The sequence below is a fragment of the Neomonachus schauinslandi genome, chromosome 1, assembly GCF_002201575.2.
Source record: "Neomonachus schauinslandi chromosome 1, ASM220157v2, whole genome shotgun sequence".
Lineage (NCBI taxonomy): Eukaryota > Metazoa > Chordata > Mammalia > Carnivora > Phocidae > Neomonachus > Neomonachus schauinslandi.
In genome coordinates, this window is record NC_058403.1 from 201076333 (window position 1) to 201095816 (window position 19484).

Genomic DNA, 19484 nt, shown 5'->3' on the forward strand with positions numbered 1-19484 from the left:
CTCCTTCCCACCACCCACCCTCGCCCTCGCCCTCTGCAACAAAAGAAAAATTCCAACAACTGGAGCTGTCCTTTCCTAGAGGCCTGGCAGGAGGTGCCTGTGGGATTCCACCAAAGGGCCATTCCAGGTAGAGACTGCAGTCTCTCCCTCAAGTTCCTTCCAGAATCTCCTGTTTTGAAGACACTCCCAGCAGCTCTCCCTGGACAAGAACCGTGCTGAGGCAGATTTGCATTCTCAGCAGGCCCTCACCTTCCAGAGCTCCTCCAGCTTGTTGATCTGCTGGGCGGTGATCTGCCGGGCCCGCAGCTGCTCCTGCTCAGAAGGGATCTTGACCAGCCAAGAGAGGAAGCAACGGTCCTGGATCAGGGGCTGCCACTGGGAGCTGTCCCAGTTGATGTCCTTGAGGCTGCTCTGACTGGCGCAGGGCTGCCTACAAAAACACCAAGGGCAGGGAGAGCCCAGGTGAGGATGACGACCTCCGCCCACAAGCCTTACCTTTCATCCCCAAGTGACGTTCCCTGCATTTTACTATGTGATCATATTACCTTTAAACTGTTGGTAATACATTGCCTCTCCCCCATGCACTTGAGCTCTGAACTCTTAAAACTCCTAACACTGTTTTTACAGAATTCTTTTTATGATTTAACCAGAACACACCCCAAAAGAGTTACTCAGCATTCCCAGTTCTCTAACGAGCCCCAGCTCCCAAATATCCTCACACCTCTCTAACCAGCAGAACCGGCCCGCTGGGGCTGAGTGCCCCGCCCCTGCCCTCACCTGCACAGCAGCACCACCACCGAGTCGGCCTTGGCAGGGATGAAGCCGAGGAGGAAGACATTTCGGCAGCCACAGTTGTAGCACTCCAGAACTGTCTCCCCCAGGGGCCCATCCTTGTGCAGAGTCACCTCTTTGCATTTTGCCCTCACGAGGTGATTTACAATGTGGCTGAAACCAGGAAATGATAAATAGTTAACACCCAAAGTCTGCTTTTCACCACTTCCAATTGTCGAGCCCCCCGTTAAAAGTTCCGGTACCGTTCACAGTCCATTAGCAGGGGCGGTCACACCTCATCCATCTGGCGTCCCGGGGGACCAGCCCGCCCCTGAACTGGCTCCCCAATGAGCGCAAAAATCAATCCGACTTGAACAGCCTTTAAGGAAAACGCTCCTAACACGTTTCACATAGTTCTTGCTTCTTTCTTTTAGTTCCTGCTTTCTGAAATCCTACGACAGGGCCTGAATGAACCTACGGCGAGGCAGGCGGCCTGCCGCTTCCACGGCTCCTCTCCACTTGCTGAGGCTCCTCGGCTGCTGCCCCCGCTTTCGAAGTCGCCTCTCCGGGCCCCTGTGCCTGCTTCCAGGAGCAACAGCCCCTCCTAATTTGCTGCAGGCCAGGAAACTTGATAACCAACCGTATTAGAAACCTGAGGACAGTAAAAAATACTGAGCAGCGGGGCTCAGGGCTACTCTCAGGAAGCGGAGGGCCGGTTCTGAACTGTCTGAAACCCCGCTGTCTCGGCTCTTTCCTTACCGCTGTGTGGCCAGGACTCTGCTGTCCCTCCCACTTCCGGGACACAGCTCACTTACACCCAGGGCTTGCAAACGCTGCCCCAAGACAAGCCAGCCTCGCGTGGGGCCCACGGGTGGCGCCTGGCTCTGCCTTAGGCTCTCCCAGCTACCTGCAGCCTTGCTGCGGCTCTGTCAGACGCCAAGCCCGCCAGGCATCCAGCCTGCCTGGCCGCCGCCCTCCCCGACCTCGGGGAAACCCCTTCTGTTGCAAGCTTCGGCTCAGACGCCACATTCTAACCCCCTCTGGCCCATTCTAACCCATGAAGCCAGTCAGATCATCCAACCAGCTGTCACCACTCTCGGCACCCACAAAGCGCCCACTCTTCTGAAGCTGTCACAACTGGGCATTTTACCGGACTCTGACTTCCTCTTGTCTTTCCTACACCCACCTCACCCCTTTATACTGGAAGCTCCCTGAAGGCAAGTGGCTGCCCCATCATTTTACCATCTGGCCTCATACACTCAGTGCTGACTGATGGGGTCTGTTTTCTCTTAGAGGCCTTTCACTCACTCCCCTGATCTTGGCTCTGCTGACCGGAAGCTGGGGTTGCCAGCTAAGAAGTTTTATTTAATTGCTTTTCCTGCAGGAGAGGAACTAATGCAAACATAGTAATGCTGAAATTACCCAGAACATTCTGAAAATGGGACATGAATCTGGTTACCCTGAAGATGCTTTTCCTTTCAAATCTTTAGAATTAAATATCAGCCCACTTTCTTGCCTCACCCAGAATCCCACAGTTCGCACTGCTAACTTTTAAGATGACACGAGATCTGACCACTGTATCCTCAGGCAGCACGAGATGGTGAGGCCTGGCCTGCAGCTGTGGAAGACACAGGAAGGGTGGGGGCTCTGTGCAAATAAACCTGCCTATGGGGTTTTGTCACTGTATGTCTCCAAAACACGAGCCCCAGGAAGATGCTGCTTTCTTGCTGGCAGCCTGGAGCCGTATCCCACGAGACCCTGCTCTGCTTCTCCATGACAGTGTCGTGAGCTGTCACACACCACGGCAGCTCTGGAGGAACCACCAGCACTGGATTCTCCCCTGGAATCCAAGCCCCAGCACAAAACTGGTCTCACCCCAAACACAAAACACAAAACAAGAGACCCAGTCACAGCTGCTGCTGATCAACAGCAGGAAGGGAAGCCCAGAGACGACGGTCAAGTGAACTTAATTTAATCCGATGATTCAGGATCTGGCCCGTATTAGCCTCAGGACTGCTCCGATGAGCTAAGGCCAGAGGGAGCCTTCTCAGGAAGAGGCTCCCATGGATGCCCATTACTGTCTTGGGAACATCCTCCTCAGGCACCCAGTAATGAAGATGAACGGGCGTGCCAGGAGCTCATCTTGCAGGAAAATATAAATAAAAACTGGGAACGAGAATTAAGCCAACCCCACTTGCATAATAAAAAGAACCACAGAGAATAAATCAAGGGTAAATACATTAAGGCATTCACACACCACCATCTGTTTCAAGTTAAACCAGTCACAGAGGAGGGAAAAAACCAGGTTTGTTAGCGTGATTTTATATTGTGCTTTTGCTTCAACATTTCCATAATTTACACACAAATCTGAGCACAGCACTGATTAAAGACACATGCACTGTCTGATTATCTACCTGCCAGAAGTATTTCCACGCCCGTTACAGAACCACTTCTTGCTGGTGTTACAGTAAACCACGCAAGCAGGATCGTGTATTCCGCAGTAACTAAAAAAGTCAAAACATCAACAGTTAAAGCTGGAAGGTCTCTCTCTGGTTTTAATTTGGCAGGATGTAAAATTCTTTCCTCTTACAACATTTTTAAATTTTTCATTAAACACATACTCAAACCCAATGATCCCACTAGCAAAATCCAATCAGTTAAACTGCAGAGGCTTCCTGACCCTGCAAATGCAAGGAAAGGGTACAGGGTGCTGTGGGGGTTCCCGAGAGAGGCCCTAGGCAACAGCAAAGCCCCTGCCAGGTGGGGGATAAGAGCTGTGGAAGGTACCAGGGGAACCCAACAACAGAGGTCTGATGCCCCAAAGCAACCCCTAGCCACCCCACTTTGGCCTTAAGTTTCAGAAACCGTGACTTATAAGCAGGGAAATCAGCATCTCTGGCTCTGGGCACACAAGAGTCAGGCTGTGACCACACTGCGTTCACAAGGCGCTCCACTCTCCGGCAGAGGGCGCCATGCTCCCGGGAACGCTCGGGAGCTCAGACCCAGCAGCAGAGGGTCTCCGGGTGCGGGTACAGACTGAGCTCAAGCTTGCAAGGAGCACCTCGAGAGAGCCCCCAGCCTCATTCTTCTGAAAATCAACACATCAAAAACAAAACCCGGCTCACCACAGAGTTCTGAATGTGTATGAAGCCAAGCCTCAGTCTCAAACTAGAATGTGCTCCAGACAAGAACCTTCCCCCAATACCCCACACCATGGGGACAACTGGGCGGGTGAGGGGGTGTGCAAACATTAAGCACCTGCAGCTTTACTAGAACCACTTCACCGGCAAATGTGTAGATAACAGAACACTAACACATCACTAACACATATGTAAAAAAATTTTAAACAAGTGAGAAAAGAGCCAAAATAAAGTTAAAAACAGAAAGCCAAAATGAAGTTCAAAAAAAAAAAAAAAAAGGTCCCCCCACAGAGCAGGGAAAGAAGCAGCACTCTGTCCTGTGGTGGGCACAGACTTCGGAGGGGCAGTGTGCCTGGGAGGCCAGCAAGACAGTGTCATGGCCCAGGCCCAAAGTGGCCCTGACTGGCCAGGTGTCCTGAACAAAATCAATTCATCTCTTTTGGTTTCAATTTCCTTGTGTACGTGTAACAGAAAAGTAAGAAGTCCAATATTAAGGGTCCAAATACAAGCGATGGGTCCTGCTCTAGATGAGAATTCCAAATTTGGCCAAAAGCAGTTCTATCCACTGACTATTCAATTACAATTTTTCGGGAATTTTGAACACATCGGAGAGGCAGATATTTTAAAGTACCCTACATTCATCTCTTTGTAAAAGAAATCTTAGCTGCTGTTTACCCTCTGAACCGAAGTCCTCACCAAATGTGAGTTCGTTTTGAATGAGTGAGTGGGACAGGTACCGGGAACCACCAGGACCTGAGAGAAGGCAGAGAAGGGGAGCCTCTCCCCTACCCTCTGGGTGAATCAGGGGTATCAGAGGGGGCTGATCCCACCCTCCTGCCCAGTAACAAGGACTATGTATACATTGGCCTGAAGAACCTTATTTTGTAATACCACGTCACAGTCCCTCATCTTAGATGGGCTTCTAAAGCCAGCAAACCCACTCAAGAATGCAAGAGCTCTGGGAGGTAAGTCTGCGCCTCCGCCATCGGCACTTACCTGCAGGCATGCACAGGGAGATCCTTCGTGTAGTAAGTATCTTCTTCATCTTCTTCAAAGTTCAACTCAGCCAACAACTGGCTGGTCTTGGCCACGCTGTCATCCACGGCCCCATTCTGCAGAATGCCCTCGGGTCCACCAACCTACAGCAGAATAGCACCATTACCATGCAAGGCTGCAGCTCTCGGGCCTTAGACAAGGCACATGGGTTCTCCCCAAACGAGCAGCCACGGCGACCTTTCCATGAAGCGCTGGCCTGCTCTCCACTTCGAGAGTTCAGCTTCTTCTGATTGGACTTTTCACACTCTCCACCTCCCTCTTAAACCTACCTGGCCAAAAACAGGGTGCTGGTGGCGTAGGCCATCCACCCTGCCTCCTGCATATCCAGGTCCAACCCCACCTGGTCACAGAACCATGACCAAACCAGGATGCTGAAGAAGACGCTTCGTTCCCATGATGGGGGGGTGGGGGCACAAGAAGCAAGATGACTTTTTACAAAGCAGTTGCAATCCCCTCTGGGGACAGCTGCACAATGTCAGGCCAGACGGCCTGGAATCCCACCAGAGTGAAGGTTCCTGCCAAAGCCTAAGCCAAAAGTAAAGGTTGTGTCCACTGGAAATGTGAGAGAGCAGTTCCCTCGTTAGTCAACATACTTCCTTCACTGCCAGTTTCCCTCTCTAGAAGGCAGCCCTTCTTCATTATGAATTAGAAGTTCAATGTTTAGGATAACCTTCTGAACTCAGGCTATAACCTTACTACATGTATTACCTTTTATAGGTTACAACAGCAAAAACATACAAACAGGCAACTTTAACAATACCCATGAATTTCACAGGCACTTCTGAGCTCACAAGTCCATTCAGAGGCACACGGATTCAGCTCACCAGAGAGGGGCATTCCTAAAGCCATCCCCAGGAACCTCGGGTGGCAGTTAATAGTCCTTGTCATCCCCCCCCCCCCCCCCCCGTGGGGATGACACATCTCCCACATGAGGCTCGGTCAGGCAGCAAGGGCGTGGAGTGGTGATGAGGGCAGGGAGGAATGACAGGAGCCCCAGGGCAGGCACTAGGTTTTTCTGAACTGTGAGAGAGGATCAGACACTGGCCCCCGCCCTCAAAGAGCCCCTGCCACCTAGAGCCCTGCCATGTGGCGCCGGCTCAGGCCAGTGCAGCTCAGGCCAGCAGTGCCCACAGGACCCTTCCCTCTCCACTGCTCCAGCCAAGTCACCTGGAAGATTCTAAAGACAGCAGTTCAGGGACTCCTGCGTGGCTCAGTGCGTTGAACCTCGGATTCTTGGTTTCAGCTCAGGTCATGATCTCAAGGTTGTGGGACTGAGCTTTATACCCCACCCCCCACCCCCGCTGCTGACTCGGCTTGGGATTCTTTCCCTCTTCCTCTCCCTCCCCCTCCCCTGCTCGAGAACTGCACTCTCTCTAATAAATAAGTAAATAAAATCTTAAAAAAAAAGGGGGGGGCGCCTGGGTGGCTCAGATGGTTAAGGGTCTGCCTTCGGCTCAGGTCATGGTCCCAGGGTCCTGGGATCAAGCCCGGCATTGGGCTCCCTGCTCTGCAGGAAGCCTGCTTCTCCCTCTCCCACTCCCCCTGCTTGTGTTCCCTCTCTCGCTGTGTCTCTGTCAAATAAATAAATAAAATCTTAAAAAAAAAAAAAAAGGGTGCCTGGGTGGCTCAGTTGGTTAAACGACTGCCTTTGGCTCAGGTCATGATCCTGGAGTCCCGGGATCGAGTCCCGCATCGGGCTCCCTGCTCAGCAGGGAGTCTGCTTCTCCCTCTGACCCTCCCCCCTCTCATGTGCGCTCTCTCTCTCATTCTCTCTCTCAAATAAATAAATAAAATCTTAAAAAAAAAAAAAGACAGCAGTTCACTTGAGGGGGGGGAGGCAGGAATTGGGGGTGCATTGCCCCCTAGGGGGCATTCTGGAAATTGCAGGGGTAAATTTGGGTTTTAAGTAGGGGGTCAGCCCAGACCAGAACACCATTTCACAGCTTCTGCCACTACTTTAACGTACTTTTTTCATGTAGGCAACAACCAACTTAAATGCAAGAAAACTGCGCTTTGTTTGGGGGGAAAAAAGTTTTTTTTCCCGAAAGAAAAATCAAAATCAACTTTTGGATTTTAATGCAAAGAAGATGGTGCTATAACATAATTACAAGCACTTCTTTATGAAACCCTGATCTCTTTTTAAAACTGTGGTAAAATACACACAATATAAAATGTACCATTGTGGGGCGCCTGGGTGGCTCAGTCGTTAAGCGTCTGCCTTCGGCTCAGGTCATGATCCCAGAGTCCTGGGATCGAGCCCCACATCGGGCTCCCTGCTCCGCGGGAAGCCTGCTTCTCCCTCTCCCACTCCCCCTGCTCGTGTTCCCTCTCTCGCTCTCTCTGTCAAATAAATAAATCTTTTTTTAAAAAAATGTACCATTGTAACTATTTTTAAGTGTACAGCTCAGTGGCATTAAACACATTCATATTATTTTGCAACCATCACCACCACGCATCTCCAGCACTTTTTCATCTTCCCAAACTGAAACTCTGTCCCCATTAAACACCAACTCCTCATTCCCCTCCCCTAGCCCCTGTCTCCCACCGTTCTACTTTCTGTCTCTGTGAATCTAACTATCCTAGAGACACCATATAAATAGTCTCATAGTATTTGTCTTTTTGTGACTGGCTTACTTCACATAGCATAATGTCCTCAAGGTTCATCCATGCTGTAGCGGGTGTCAGAATTTCTTTTTTTTTTTTTTTAAAGATTTTATTTATTTGACAGAGATAGAGCGAGAGCAGGAACACAAGCAGGGGGAGCGGGAGAGGGAGAAGCAGGCTTCCTGATGAGCAGGGAGCCTGATGCGGAGCTCGATCCCAGACCCCGGGATCATGACCTAAGCCGAAGGCAGACGCTTAACGACTGAGCCACCCAGGTGCCCCAGAATTTCCTTTTTGAAGGCTGGGGGCACCTGGGTGGCTCTGTCAGTTAAGCATCTGACTCTTGACTTCAGCTCAGGTCATGATCTCAGGGTTGTGAGATCAAGCCCCACATCGGGCTCCGAGCTGGGTGTGCAGCCTGCCTGAGATTCTCTCTCTCTCCCTTTCCATCTGCCCCCCCCCCCCCCCCCCCGCCAAAAACCCCCCTCCCAAAAAAAAAAAAAAAAAAGTCCTTTTTTAAGGCTGAATAACATTTCACTGTATAGATACACATTTTGTTTATCCATTTATTCTTCAGTGGGCACTTGGGTTTCTTCCACCTTTTGGCTGCTGTGAACATGGTATACAAATACCAAGTCCCCACTTTCCATTCTTTTGGGGATATGCCCAGAAGTGGGCTTGCTACATCTTATGGTAATTCTCTGTTTAACTTTTTTAAGAAACTGCCATAGGATTTTCCGTAGAGGCTACACCATTCTCCATTCCCACCCACAGTGCACAAGGATTCCAACTTCTCCACAGCCTCATCGATACTCATTATCATTTTTGTTTGTTTGTTTTTAAATAGCCATTGTAATGAATGCCACCTGATATCTCATTGTGGTTCTGACCTGCATTTCTCTGATAGCTAATGAAACCAAGCATCTCTTCATGGGTTTGTTGGCCACCTGTATATCTTCTTCGGAAAAATGTCTATTGAAGTCCTTTGCCCATTTTTAATCGACTGTTAGATTTTTTGAGTTGTGCTCTGAAATTCTGATAGTTGGCTATCACTTTAAAAAGTCACCTCTGTTTCCCAACGCTTCTCCTGACACCACTCCTGGTGTGACTGTGCCCAGGCACACACACGTTGGCTTCCTGAAAGTGTGTAGCCAAGTTAGGGCACCTGGATTTTACCTTATGGCAGTGAAGGAAGTATACGTATCACACCACAGAAGGCAGCAATTAGAAATCGACATCTGTGACCCCTTAAACTCAATAAATTGGTTTCTCAAGTATTTGAGGTAACAATGTTTTTAAGAATAATATGAAACTCACACTTCTTTTTACTTGATCTGAAACTATTCTTTCCATAGATCTGGTACTCTGAGCTGAGATAAATGGGTATTGATACCTTTTATGACTTAACTTTGATCAGCTTTCATCTTTCCAGAGAGAAATGTGCTACTTTTCCAATCTAATCTAAGCAGAAAAACACCTTAAAACCCAGGATCACCAGAGGGCTAAGAAGGTAGTCCAGTAGGAATCAGCTCACGGGCCCCCACCCCCCAAGCTCAGAACAGTACTTATATTTTTAAATGGTTGGATTATCCTCAATTTTGCTTCTTGTCCCACAAAGTCTAGAATATTTACTATTTAGTCCTTTAAGAAAATGTTTACAGATTCCTTGCCTAGAACAACTCGTAAAATTTTTTATCAGGTTGCATAAGCTTTTGCGTATAAATAAATGCCCTTGGTGATACCTGAATCTTTACTTTCCTGAAATATCAAAATTAGTACATAGAGTAATATAGAAAAGTACACACCACCCAGGTGCCCTCTTTCAACCCATTCCTGCCTCATCTGGGCCTCAGATCCCACAGTTCACCTCCCATCACCAGGGGGAGGCTTGAACCAGCAGAGCACACATCCTGACCAGCCATGTGGGGACCCTCCCTGCACCACACTTACCCCTTCAGGTTAATAAGGGGCAGGAAATTTAGGTCTGCTCTCAGAACTCTTGGGAGACAGTATGATACAGATACAAGGTCAGGTAGACTCTCCGTACCTCCACTAAAGCTGGGGAGGCTGGAGAGAAGAGTCCAGATTTCCCAAGGCCCAGTAGCCCCCTAGCCCCCTGGTTGGGAAACGTGTACATGCACCCCCCCCCACACCCCCAACCCCACTCCCAGCTCCCACTCAGCCCCACTCCTGCCCAGCTATGATCTGGCCACGACACAAACTGACTTCTATAGCTGGGTTCTACTCTCTGGAAAGTTTTAAGATAAACATTAACTTCAAAAATGCATTTGACCTTAGAAACTATAATTAAATTAGTTAAAACAAAGCACTAGAGAGTGCCCGGCACAGAGAAGGTCCACAACCCGTGCCAGGTGACACGACCGGAGGACTGAAGGGTCCTTGTCCTTAGCCAGTACAGGACTGAGGTCCTCTGAGGTTATCAACCTCTCACTTCCAGCCAGGACCCCTGGCACCTGCTAGGCTGAGGGGCAGGACCCCCTCCCCCCCCCAGGAATACAGAGCCCACCCCCAAGCACCACATCACTGGGGAAATGATTCCCTCTACACCTCTGCTCTGAGTACTATTTAAAGTACGTCTATGAGCTGCTGAGCTGATCAAGGCCTGCCGACATTCTCTGCCCAGGGACAGTTTCATACAACCGAGTACAGAACTCAGACTGTGCACATCAGAGTAGCAGGAAGAGAGGTCATTTCAGACCCACAGAGGAAAAGCAAGAAAATTCAAAAATTACTCCTAAATGTGCTGGTAAGAACTTTTAGACCACAGATTTTTACTCCAAACCTCATAAGCACTGTACCACTCAGGAAGAAATGGGACCTTTCACAGTCCCTCAGTCCCTGAGTCTGCCAGTGCCCCACGGCCTTTCCACTCACTGTCCCCTGGCTTCTGCACAGCTGGCTCTTGGTCCTTTGGGTCTCAGTGCACAGGGCATCTCCCAGGAAGGCCTCCCCTGGCCCCATCTGTGGGGCCCCATGGCAGAAGTCCCTGCTATCACCCCAACACCTAGAAATGAGCCCACACCCCAGGAGGTCCTCATAGCAGTAGGCTATATCTTCACATCCAAAAACCTAAAGACTGGGATGTAAAATAACTCATTAAGTATTCTTTTATCCCAAGGTTTAAATAAAAAGAGTGGGAAATCGCCTTTCCCTCAGTGTGGCCCGAGGCAGAGGGGAGTGGCAGAGCCTCTGAGCCTCACCTCAGGAAAAGGCTAACAGAAGTTCTGGCCTCCCCCCCAGCTTTTGGAAAGTTTCAAAACTACAGAGGGTGAACAACTCACACATCTGTCACCTGTATCCACCAGCCACTCCCATTTTGCCATGCTTGTTCTCCCCCTTTGCGCGCACACACACACACACACACTTATTTTCCTGATCCATTTCAGAGTCATGGGCCCCAGGACAAGCACTTTCTCCACATAATCACAAGCCTCCCGCTCAGGAATAATACTGATGAAACTGACAGAATACTGCTATCTAATAAGCACAGTCACAATTCCCCAACATCCTAATAATGTCTTATAGTTTTTTACATTCAAGACCTATATAACACGTTACTTGTGATGTCTCTTTAGCCTTCTTTAATTCATTAGTTTTAACCAGATATATCGGCTGAGATTCAACCATTTCTGACCTACAAAGATGATGTCACACGGTCCCACTCAAGAGAGTGATCCCCAGGGCGCCTGGGTGACTCAGTTGGTTAAGCGACTGCCTTCGGCTCAGGTCATGATCCTGGAGTCCCGGGATCGAGTCCCGCATCGGGCTCCCTGCTCGGCAGGGAGTCTGCTTCTCCCTCTGACCCTCCCCCCTCTCATGTGCTCTCTCTCATTCTCTCTCTCAAATAAATAAATAAAATCTTAAAAAAAAAAAAAAGAGAGAGTGGTCCCCAGGTTCTGGATGAAAAGGATCTTCAGGGACACCTGGGTGGCTCAGTCAGTTAAGCATCTGCCTTCGGCTCAGGTTATGATCCTAGGGTCCTGGGATCTAGCCCCACATCGGGCTTCCTGCTGAGCTGGGAGCCTGCTTCTCTCTCTCCCTTTGCCCCTCTCCCTGCTTATGTTCAGTCTGACAAATAAATAAATCTTTAAGGAAAAAAAAAAAAGAAAAGAAAGAAAAGAAAAGGATCTTCACCGGCCTCTCCCTTTACAGCGGACCCTTTTTCTGGTCAGCATGCAGAGTCCAGCCCTACGGTTCCATTTCAATGCTCAAAGTATCCCTGACGTGTCCAAAGCATCCCCAGCTCGTCCTGGGCTGTCCCTGCCTGCCCAGTCCTGGGATCACCACTCTCAAAGGAGCCCATTCCACACCTGCAGGGAGAAGCCCAGGTGTGACGGCTTTTCTCTCCAAAAACATAAAGGCTAGAATCTGACGGGGGGCTCAATCCAAAAACCAGGATACATCACAGGACAATGACCCAGACTGAACCCCAGCTCAGGGGCATGAAAGGAAGAGGGAGGGGCTGCCCTGGAGAGCAGGACCAGGAGACAAGACAATCACGTTAACGCGGACCTCACAGGGGACCAGACCAAGCCAAGACATTTTCTGACGAGTGAAGAATCTGATTGTGGAGAAAGAGAAGCCCCACGTATTAGACGATCCCAAAAAACTGTTGGTGCTGTTCATCCGACAACAGCAGTACTATGACAGAAAGATGCCTTTTGTTTCTAGAAATGCATACTAAATATGATAAGTCAAAATGACTGAGTATCACTAACTCATATGGCTCAACCTCAGAAGGAAGGGTGAAATGACAAGCTGGATTTGCTTTAGAACTCTTCAGCAATGAAAAGAAAGGGGGAGAAGAAAATCTTCACAACTGCTGAATTGAGGAGATGGATGGTCAGGGTTTGTTTTATTTACAGAGAATTCATAACCAACATTTTTACACAATACAGATGGACGAGGTGGCCTCCTGGGATCTGGGCTAACTCTGTGGAGCCATGCACTCAAAAAGAGTTATGGAAAACAAGCACAGCTCTGACCAAACGCCTTCCAATCCAGGATAAGGAGAGCCACCTCCCCAGATTCACTGTCATCCCTGGCAGCTGAGTTCTGCAAGGAGCTAAGCAGACAGGAAGGTGCCGTCCTCAGTTGTGACAAATGGCTGCCCACAGAATTCAGCAAGCAGCCTATGTCTAGAAGCCATCCTGGCAACAGTCTGCAGGGATCCTAAGAAGCCTGGCTTGGCTCGGTAGGCCAGCTCACAAGGTGCTACCAGACCAACATATATAAACGGCATAATGACCCTTTCCCAGGCATGGGGTCCCAGGACCCAGGATCCTGGTGTTTATCAGAGGAAGGAGGGTTCTGCTCTCAAGGAAAGCTCCTCTGGCAAGAAGAGTTCAAAGCCCCCCTGAGAGCCGTGACCCTGAGACTTGGAAAGAAACACCGAAGACTCAGCCAGACTCACTGCCCTTTTGCACCTTCCAGGCCACGCTCTGTTCTGGGTCCCACTGAGCAGAGCGAGGTGTCATGACCCTTCTCTGTGGTCAGGACTACCGCACATCACTGAAAGACCACCCTGCCACCCTGCCAGGGTGACAACCCCAACTGCCCCTCAGCTGAGAGCCACTGCCCAGCATCTGCCCCCTCCAGCCTCCATGCATGCTACTCTGCTGGGGCCTCTTGCCCTTCCTCTCAGGGCAGGGCCTCCAAAGGCTCTGCTAACCAGCACCACCCTCACCCATACCTCCCATCAGAGGGGAGCCCTGCCTCACCCTTGGGGGATCATGGGCCCTGATGAAAACCACGGACAGGAACTCGTGTCTGCTCCAGCCATAATTCCTCTGAGGACTCAGGGCCAACAGGGTATCCAGTGCAGTGAACACATCCCAGGAGGAGTGGCCACTCTGGTCGCCTGGTACTGTGGCAGCTCACACTCTCACGGGTACACACACGCATAGTGCGCAGGGGCACATGTCTGAGCACCATGCACTCTGCCTGAGCTCCCCTCTGGCCTCATCCACACTCTGCCAGGTCTACCTGCATCTAAGGGCCCTTCCTCTCAACTGAGGTCACGGCACCCTCCAGCAGCTCCATGAGGCTCCAGGATCCAGCCCGAGCCCCATGGCATGGCATACCAGCCTGTGCCTGCACCCACTCTCCCTCTACCCCAAGCCAAGTGTAGTGTCCCGTGCCCACCCCTCTGCCTAGCAGGCATGCCTTCCTGAACAACTCGAGGACCACTACTCACAAAGGCTTTCCCTGTGCAGGACAAACCACTCCCTCTCCTGGGCCCTCATGATCCCTAAGGTCAACTGCAGTCTGGGCAGCACCTGTCATTTCTAACAAAACAGTTACGGATGGCAAAGGATTCACTTTGACCCCCAGTGCTCAGAGAGCACAGCAAGGCAAGGAAGCAGGAACTGCTGAGAGGGCCAAGAGCCAAGGACCGGGCCGAAGAGGTTGGCCTGACAGCCTATACAGTGGGGACAAAAGGAAACATGAACAGATATATGAGGACTCCCAGGCTCACCCTGAAAGCAGTGTGGCCAGGTCTCAGTTCCTGACTCTGAACTCAAGTGGAGGGCCCAGCACAAGGGTGGTGAATCTCCCCAACATGTGACTGGGAGTAGCTGAGCACGGGGTCACTCCATTTCCCTACATTAGAGCTGCTGAAGAGACACTACAAAGATTAACAGGAACAAAAATGAAGGAGAAGGAAAGAAAAAGAAGAGTGAAGGAGAATCAAAGACAATGAACAACGGGGGGACGATCGAACAACTCCCCAAATTTACTACGAAACACTGAATTGCACACATACAAACAAGAAACTCTATAGTATGTGATCATACCTCAATAAAGCTACTAGAAGAAATGCCTCCTTTTCTTTCGTTGTGAGAGCTGGAAAGAGAACTTTTTAAGTTAATATTGATATTGTACTAGTGTTAACTTTGCCCCCAATCATACTGAATCTTAAGATTCAGTTAAGAAATTGGGGTAAATAAGGTAAGAAGTCATTTCACTTATGTGACTGACACAGAAACCCCTTCTCTCCCCTGATTGCCCAGAGAGTCCTAGCCATTTGGAAACAAACCCGGGAAATCCAATAAGGGGAAAGTGCCGGACAAACACTTGCCAGAGCTCCTGCAAGGTTACCAGCGTCTTATCTCCAATTTTCTCAAGGTGTGCTTATATCACAGCTGAACTGAGTGTTCACAAAACCAGATGGAAAAAGTCCCACTCAAATTTTAAACTCACCACTTTCAGGAACCCCTGGACTGTATCGAACTCATTCCTCCTCTTCATAAGCTACAAGCCAGTAAGCAGAAGATGATCTGTTTACCTGGCTGATCATGAATATGTAAGGACAGCCTTCCATGATGAATTCTGAAGGCAGCCAGGACTATGGTTTTGAAGACTAGGTAGCAACTCTTTAGCCAAGTATCTTACTACTTAAATAGGAAAAAAAAGCCCAAGTGTATGTACACAAGACTACAACTGATGGGGGCACCAGGCTTGCTCAGTTGGTAGAATAAGCAACTCTTCATCTCAGGGTCATGAGTTGAAGCCCCACGCTGGGCACGGAGCCCACTTAAAAAAAACTACAACTGATGAGGAGCCTCTGTTTATCTGTTTACCTGTTGATGGCCCCTGGCGTTGTTTCCAGTCTGGGGCTCTCATGAATGAAGCAGCTATAAACGCTCAGAACAGCCTCATGTGGGGACAACCTTTGTTTCTCTGCTGGGCCACAGAGGTGGGTGTGAACCATTCCACCAGCGAGGTATGAAATTTCCAAGTGGTTTTCCATCCAGCCTTTTAAAAAATTTGAGCCACTCTTATGAGTGGGTAGTGATACCTCTGTGTGGTGTTTCTTTTAAGTTTCACTGGGGTATAACTGACATACAATAAAGAGTGCAGGTTTAAAGTGTACAATTTTACAAACTGACATACATCAACATATGTAAACACCCACAATCAAGATAATGAATACATCCATCACCAAGTCTCCTTATGCCCTTTGTCATCCCTTCCTCCTTTTTTTCCTTCCTCTCCCAACCACTGATCTGCTTTCTATTACTATTAGTTAGCTAGCACTTTCTAGAGCTTTATATGAACAGAATCACAGAGTACATACTCTTTTTTTGTCAGAGTGCTTCTTTTACTCAATGTAATTATTCTGAGATGCATCCACATCATTGTGTGTATCAATAGTTCATTCCTTTTTTTTTTTTAAGCTGGGTAGTGTTCCCAACTTAGATTTTTACCATAATTCCCATATTTGAAGAAAACATGACAACAGCGACCATCAAAAGGAAATATTCAACTAGGCAGGCCAGAAGGTTTGTAACACCAGCTATTATGCAAAGCGCTTCTGAAATTACCTTTCCTTGCCCTTTGAGGAGTGGGGGAATGGCCCAGAAAAGACTCAGATAAGCAAAAGAAAATGGTCCCTTGTATCTTAAGGACACTTGGCAGGACTATGTCAGCACTTTTCATCCCAGGATCTCAAGGGCTTTAAGAAATACCAGTTTTATTTCATATACAAGAAAATAAATGTTACTTGAACTGACTCAAGAGCTCAGCAGGAGTCACCCTTGCCTGCCATTCTCCTACTCTGGCAGGTACACACATTCTGCCTCTAAACAAACTTTCAGGTAAAACCAACTCAACAAAACTGTTATCAAATGTGGCTGCACGTCAGGAAACAGTCTGGCAGCTCCTGGAAGGGTTACACACAGAGCTACCACACAACCCAGCAATCTCACCTACAGCCACACAGAAACTTGCACACGAATGTTCACAGCAGCACTGTTTATAATAGCTAAAAGTGGAAACAACCCAAACATCCACCAACAGATAAGTGGATAAACAAATTGTGGTCTGTCTGTACTGTGAAATATTATTCAGTCACAGAAAGAAATGGGAGTAGATACGTGTTACAACATGGATGAACCTTGAAAACATGCTCAGTGAAAGAAGCCAGACACAGAAGACCACACATGGTCATTTATATCAAATGTCCACAGTAGGTAAACCTGAGACATTAAGATTAGTGGTTGCCTGGGGTTGGAGAAAGCAGAACCGACAGGCTAAGAGGTGTGGGGTTTCTTTTTAAGGTGAGGAAAATGTCCAAAAATTGATTATGGAGATGGCTGCACACCTGTGAATATACTAAAAGGTACTGAACTGTACACTCTAAATGGGCAAACCGTACGGTCTCTGAATTCTATCTCCAGAAAGCTGTGAAACAGAGGTGGCTGCACAGCATTTGATAAGTCACAGCCACTCACCCAATAAGATAAAATCAAAAGGCATTCAGAATGGGTTTTTTGAGTCTTTCTGAAAGCCCCATCATACAGTTAGCTACACAGCCAACTCCTAAAGACAAATAAGAAAAACCCCAAATGCTGTAGGCAGCCAGTGCTACCACCTGGCACAGGAGATAATCAACTTTTTTCTACTTCCCAATTCTACTCAGACTTTCCTGCCCCAAATTCAGGGCCTTCTCTTGCAATACAAAGGATATTACTCCCAATCCCCAAACACAAAAGTTAGGCTACAGGTGAGTGGCTCATTAGAGTTAATTAAAGGCAAGGAAGGATAAACCCTTTCGATGTCATCAGAACTCAAGTGAGCTCAACTGCAACATCTACCTTCGGTGGAGAGTTTTAAGGCTCTTATTTTATACAGCTCAGTGTCCAGGCGCAGAAAAATAGATTATTTCAACTTAAAGAGAAGGACACACCCTGCAATTAATCGCAAACGGACTGCAAGGAACAAAACTAGAAGTCAGAACTGCTGTATTATATTAGTTACAGTTTAAAAAGAATTTGCAATAAAACAATTACCGTTCCCAATCCTGAGCTGCCATGAATCATGGCACACCGCTCAACTGAGAAATCTTTCTCCTCAGCCTTCTGGACACACTGGACACAAGTTATAGACAGCGCTTATCTGATCCATCTAAACATAAGTCCAGATTTCATCTATGTTTAAAAATAACAAAAATAAAACTCCTTACACCCCCTTTTTACAGCTGTGGGAACAGAGAAGTCTACAGAGTATGAAACTACAGGTGTTATTATGAGCCTCCAACAGCTCATTCACTTCTCCAAGCAAACTCTCCAAGTCTCTACCTTCCTCCACCATATGTACACCAAACTGAAAACACATACATACTCGCACACCTGTTCTCCCTGATGCTCCGCCCATCAGGCGTCTATTTTTAAGGAATCTGGGGTTAGAATGAGTCAAATGTTTTCTGCTTCTATTAGGGGCTAAAAGAAAATCCAAGTGGGTGGTCTACCCACGGGAGTGACTCAATCAACCAGAATGCAAGCCCTCCTCCCCCAAGGACAGAGTCTGAGCTCACTCTGGCTGAGATGGGGTGGCTCCCCCAGCCCTGACAGTGGGTCCTCACGCCAAGGGACCCCTGTGACAAGGGATCCCAGCCCAAGACCCCTGCCAGTCCCCTCTGCCACTCCAGGGCAGGGACCTAGGTTCAAGAAGTGTGAGCAGGCGTTGGTGGTATAGTGGTGAGCATAGCTGCCTTCCAAGAAGTGTGAGCATGATACTTCCCATAACACAACCCAAACTTAAAATACCTAAGTAGCTTTCCCTAAACATTCACATCATTGAAAACAAAATTTTCCAACGTGGCAGTACCACTTACGTAAAACCCACTATCACTGCCCCACTTGAGGAACAAACTCAAACCTAACTTTTCCAAGGCAGGGCTGTGGAATTACATAACAGGTCGGTTTCAGCAACAGGCAATGTAAGGAGGAAAAACAAAACGCAACCTGACTCTTGAATAATCTTAATAGCCAGCAAGTATGGGATTCTCCACTGGAAGCAAAAATTCCGTTTCTGCTCCGGGAGCTTCGACCCTCCCATCTCCAGCGTCCCTGGGCCCGGGGAAATTTGAACCCGCGGCTCAGTGGGCATGATTAGGGGGGTAGGGGGGTGGGGGGGTGGGGCAGGGAGGACGGATCGGCCAGAGGGGGAACCGGGGTAGATCACCACCCCGGGAGCTGGCTTGAGCAGGGCACGGACCCAGCAGGAGGTTAACTCGGAGACAGGTCACCCCCGACCTGGCTAGGGACGGACCGAGGGCAGGTCACCTCGGACACGCCCGGAAGGGACTTCGGGCAGGTGACCTAAGACGCAGCCTGAGGCAGATTCTGAGCAAATCACACAGACCCAACCAAAGCCGGACTCGAAACAGGTCTCCCCGGGCCCGGCTGGAGACCGAGAACCGAGGCAGGTTACTCCGAACCCGGCCGGAATTGGGGGACCCGGGGAAGGTCAGCCCGGGCCGAGCCTGAGTGGAGGACCAGCGACAGGTTACTCCGAACCCGGCCAGAGTGCGGGACCCGGGGCAGGTTACCGGGCGCCGAGGCCCGGCCCTGGCTTCCGGCGCCGCCATGTGCCGCTCACCTGCGCGTCCAGCTGTCCGGCCGCAGAACCCGCGCCCGCGCCGACCGGGCCGCCCGCGCCACCTCCTCCGGGGCCGCCGGGGCCACCCGGGGGCGTCTGCGTCTGGCTGGGGAGGGTAAAGTCGGTGAACTCGAACTCCGAGCCCTGTGTGTCGGCGCCGAGCAGCTCGGCTTCCTCGGTGTCCAGGAAGGTGAGCGTCTGAGAACTGGGCCCGTACGCCTCCACGCTCATGGTGCCGCCGAGTAGGGCCCTCAGGCCGGCTCCGCGCCGCACTCGAGCCCGCCGCCGCGCTGAGGCCTAGGCCGCAGGCCTCGGGCCGCCGCCGCCGCCGCGCCCACGCTGCTGAACCGGGTTGAAACGCCCGCCGCGGCGCGAGCCGGACCAAGAGCCACGCGTGCCGAGCCGCCGCCGCTGCCGCTGAGCCCCTCAGCGCCGCTGCTCCCCTCGGAGCCGCCCGCCGCTCGCAGCCCCCGGCAGGAACCGCCTCCTCAACTGGTTGTTCCGAGA

General features: G+C 49.8%; 1 protein-coding gene across 2 annotated transcripts in view; it reads right to left on the bottom strand.

The window, feature by feature from the left end:
- Positions 1-19456, bottom strand: part of UPF1 (UPF1 RNA helicase and ATPase) — a 36720-nt gene extending 17264 nt beyond the window's left edge. For both annotated transcript variants that reach the window (XM_021683247.2, XM_021683246.2), the window contains exons 1-5: positions 18978-19456; positions 4908-5050; positions 3186-3275; positions 778-945; positions 250-430 (exon numbers count right to left, since the gene is read on the bottom strand). In XM_021683247.2, coding sequence (XP_021538922.1) covers positions 250-430; positions 778-945; positions 3186-3275; positions 4908-5050; positions 18978-19208 — 813 coding nt within the window. In that variant the 5' untranslated portion in view covers positions 19209-19456. The remainder of the gene's footprint in view (positions 1-249; positions 431-777; positions 946-3185; positions 3276-4907; positions 5051-18977) is intronic.
- Positions 19457-19484: the final 28 nt, after the last annotated feature.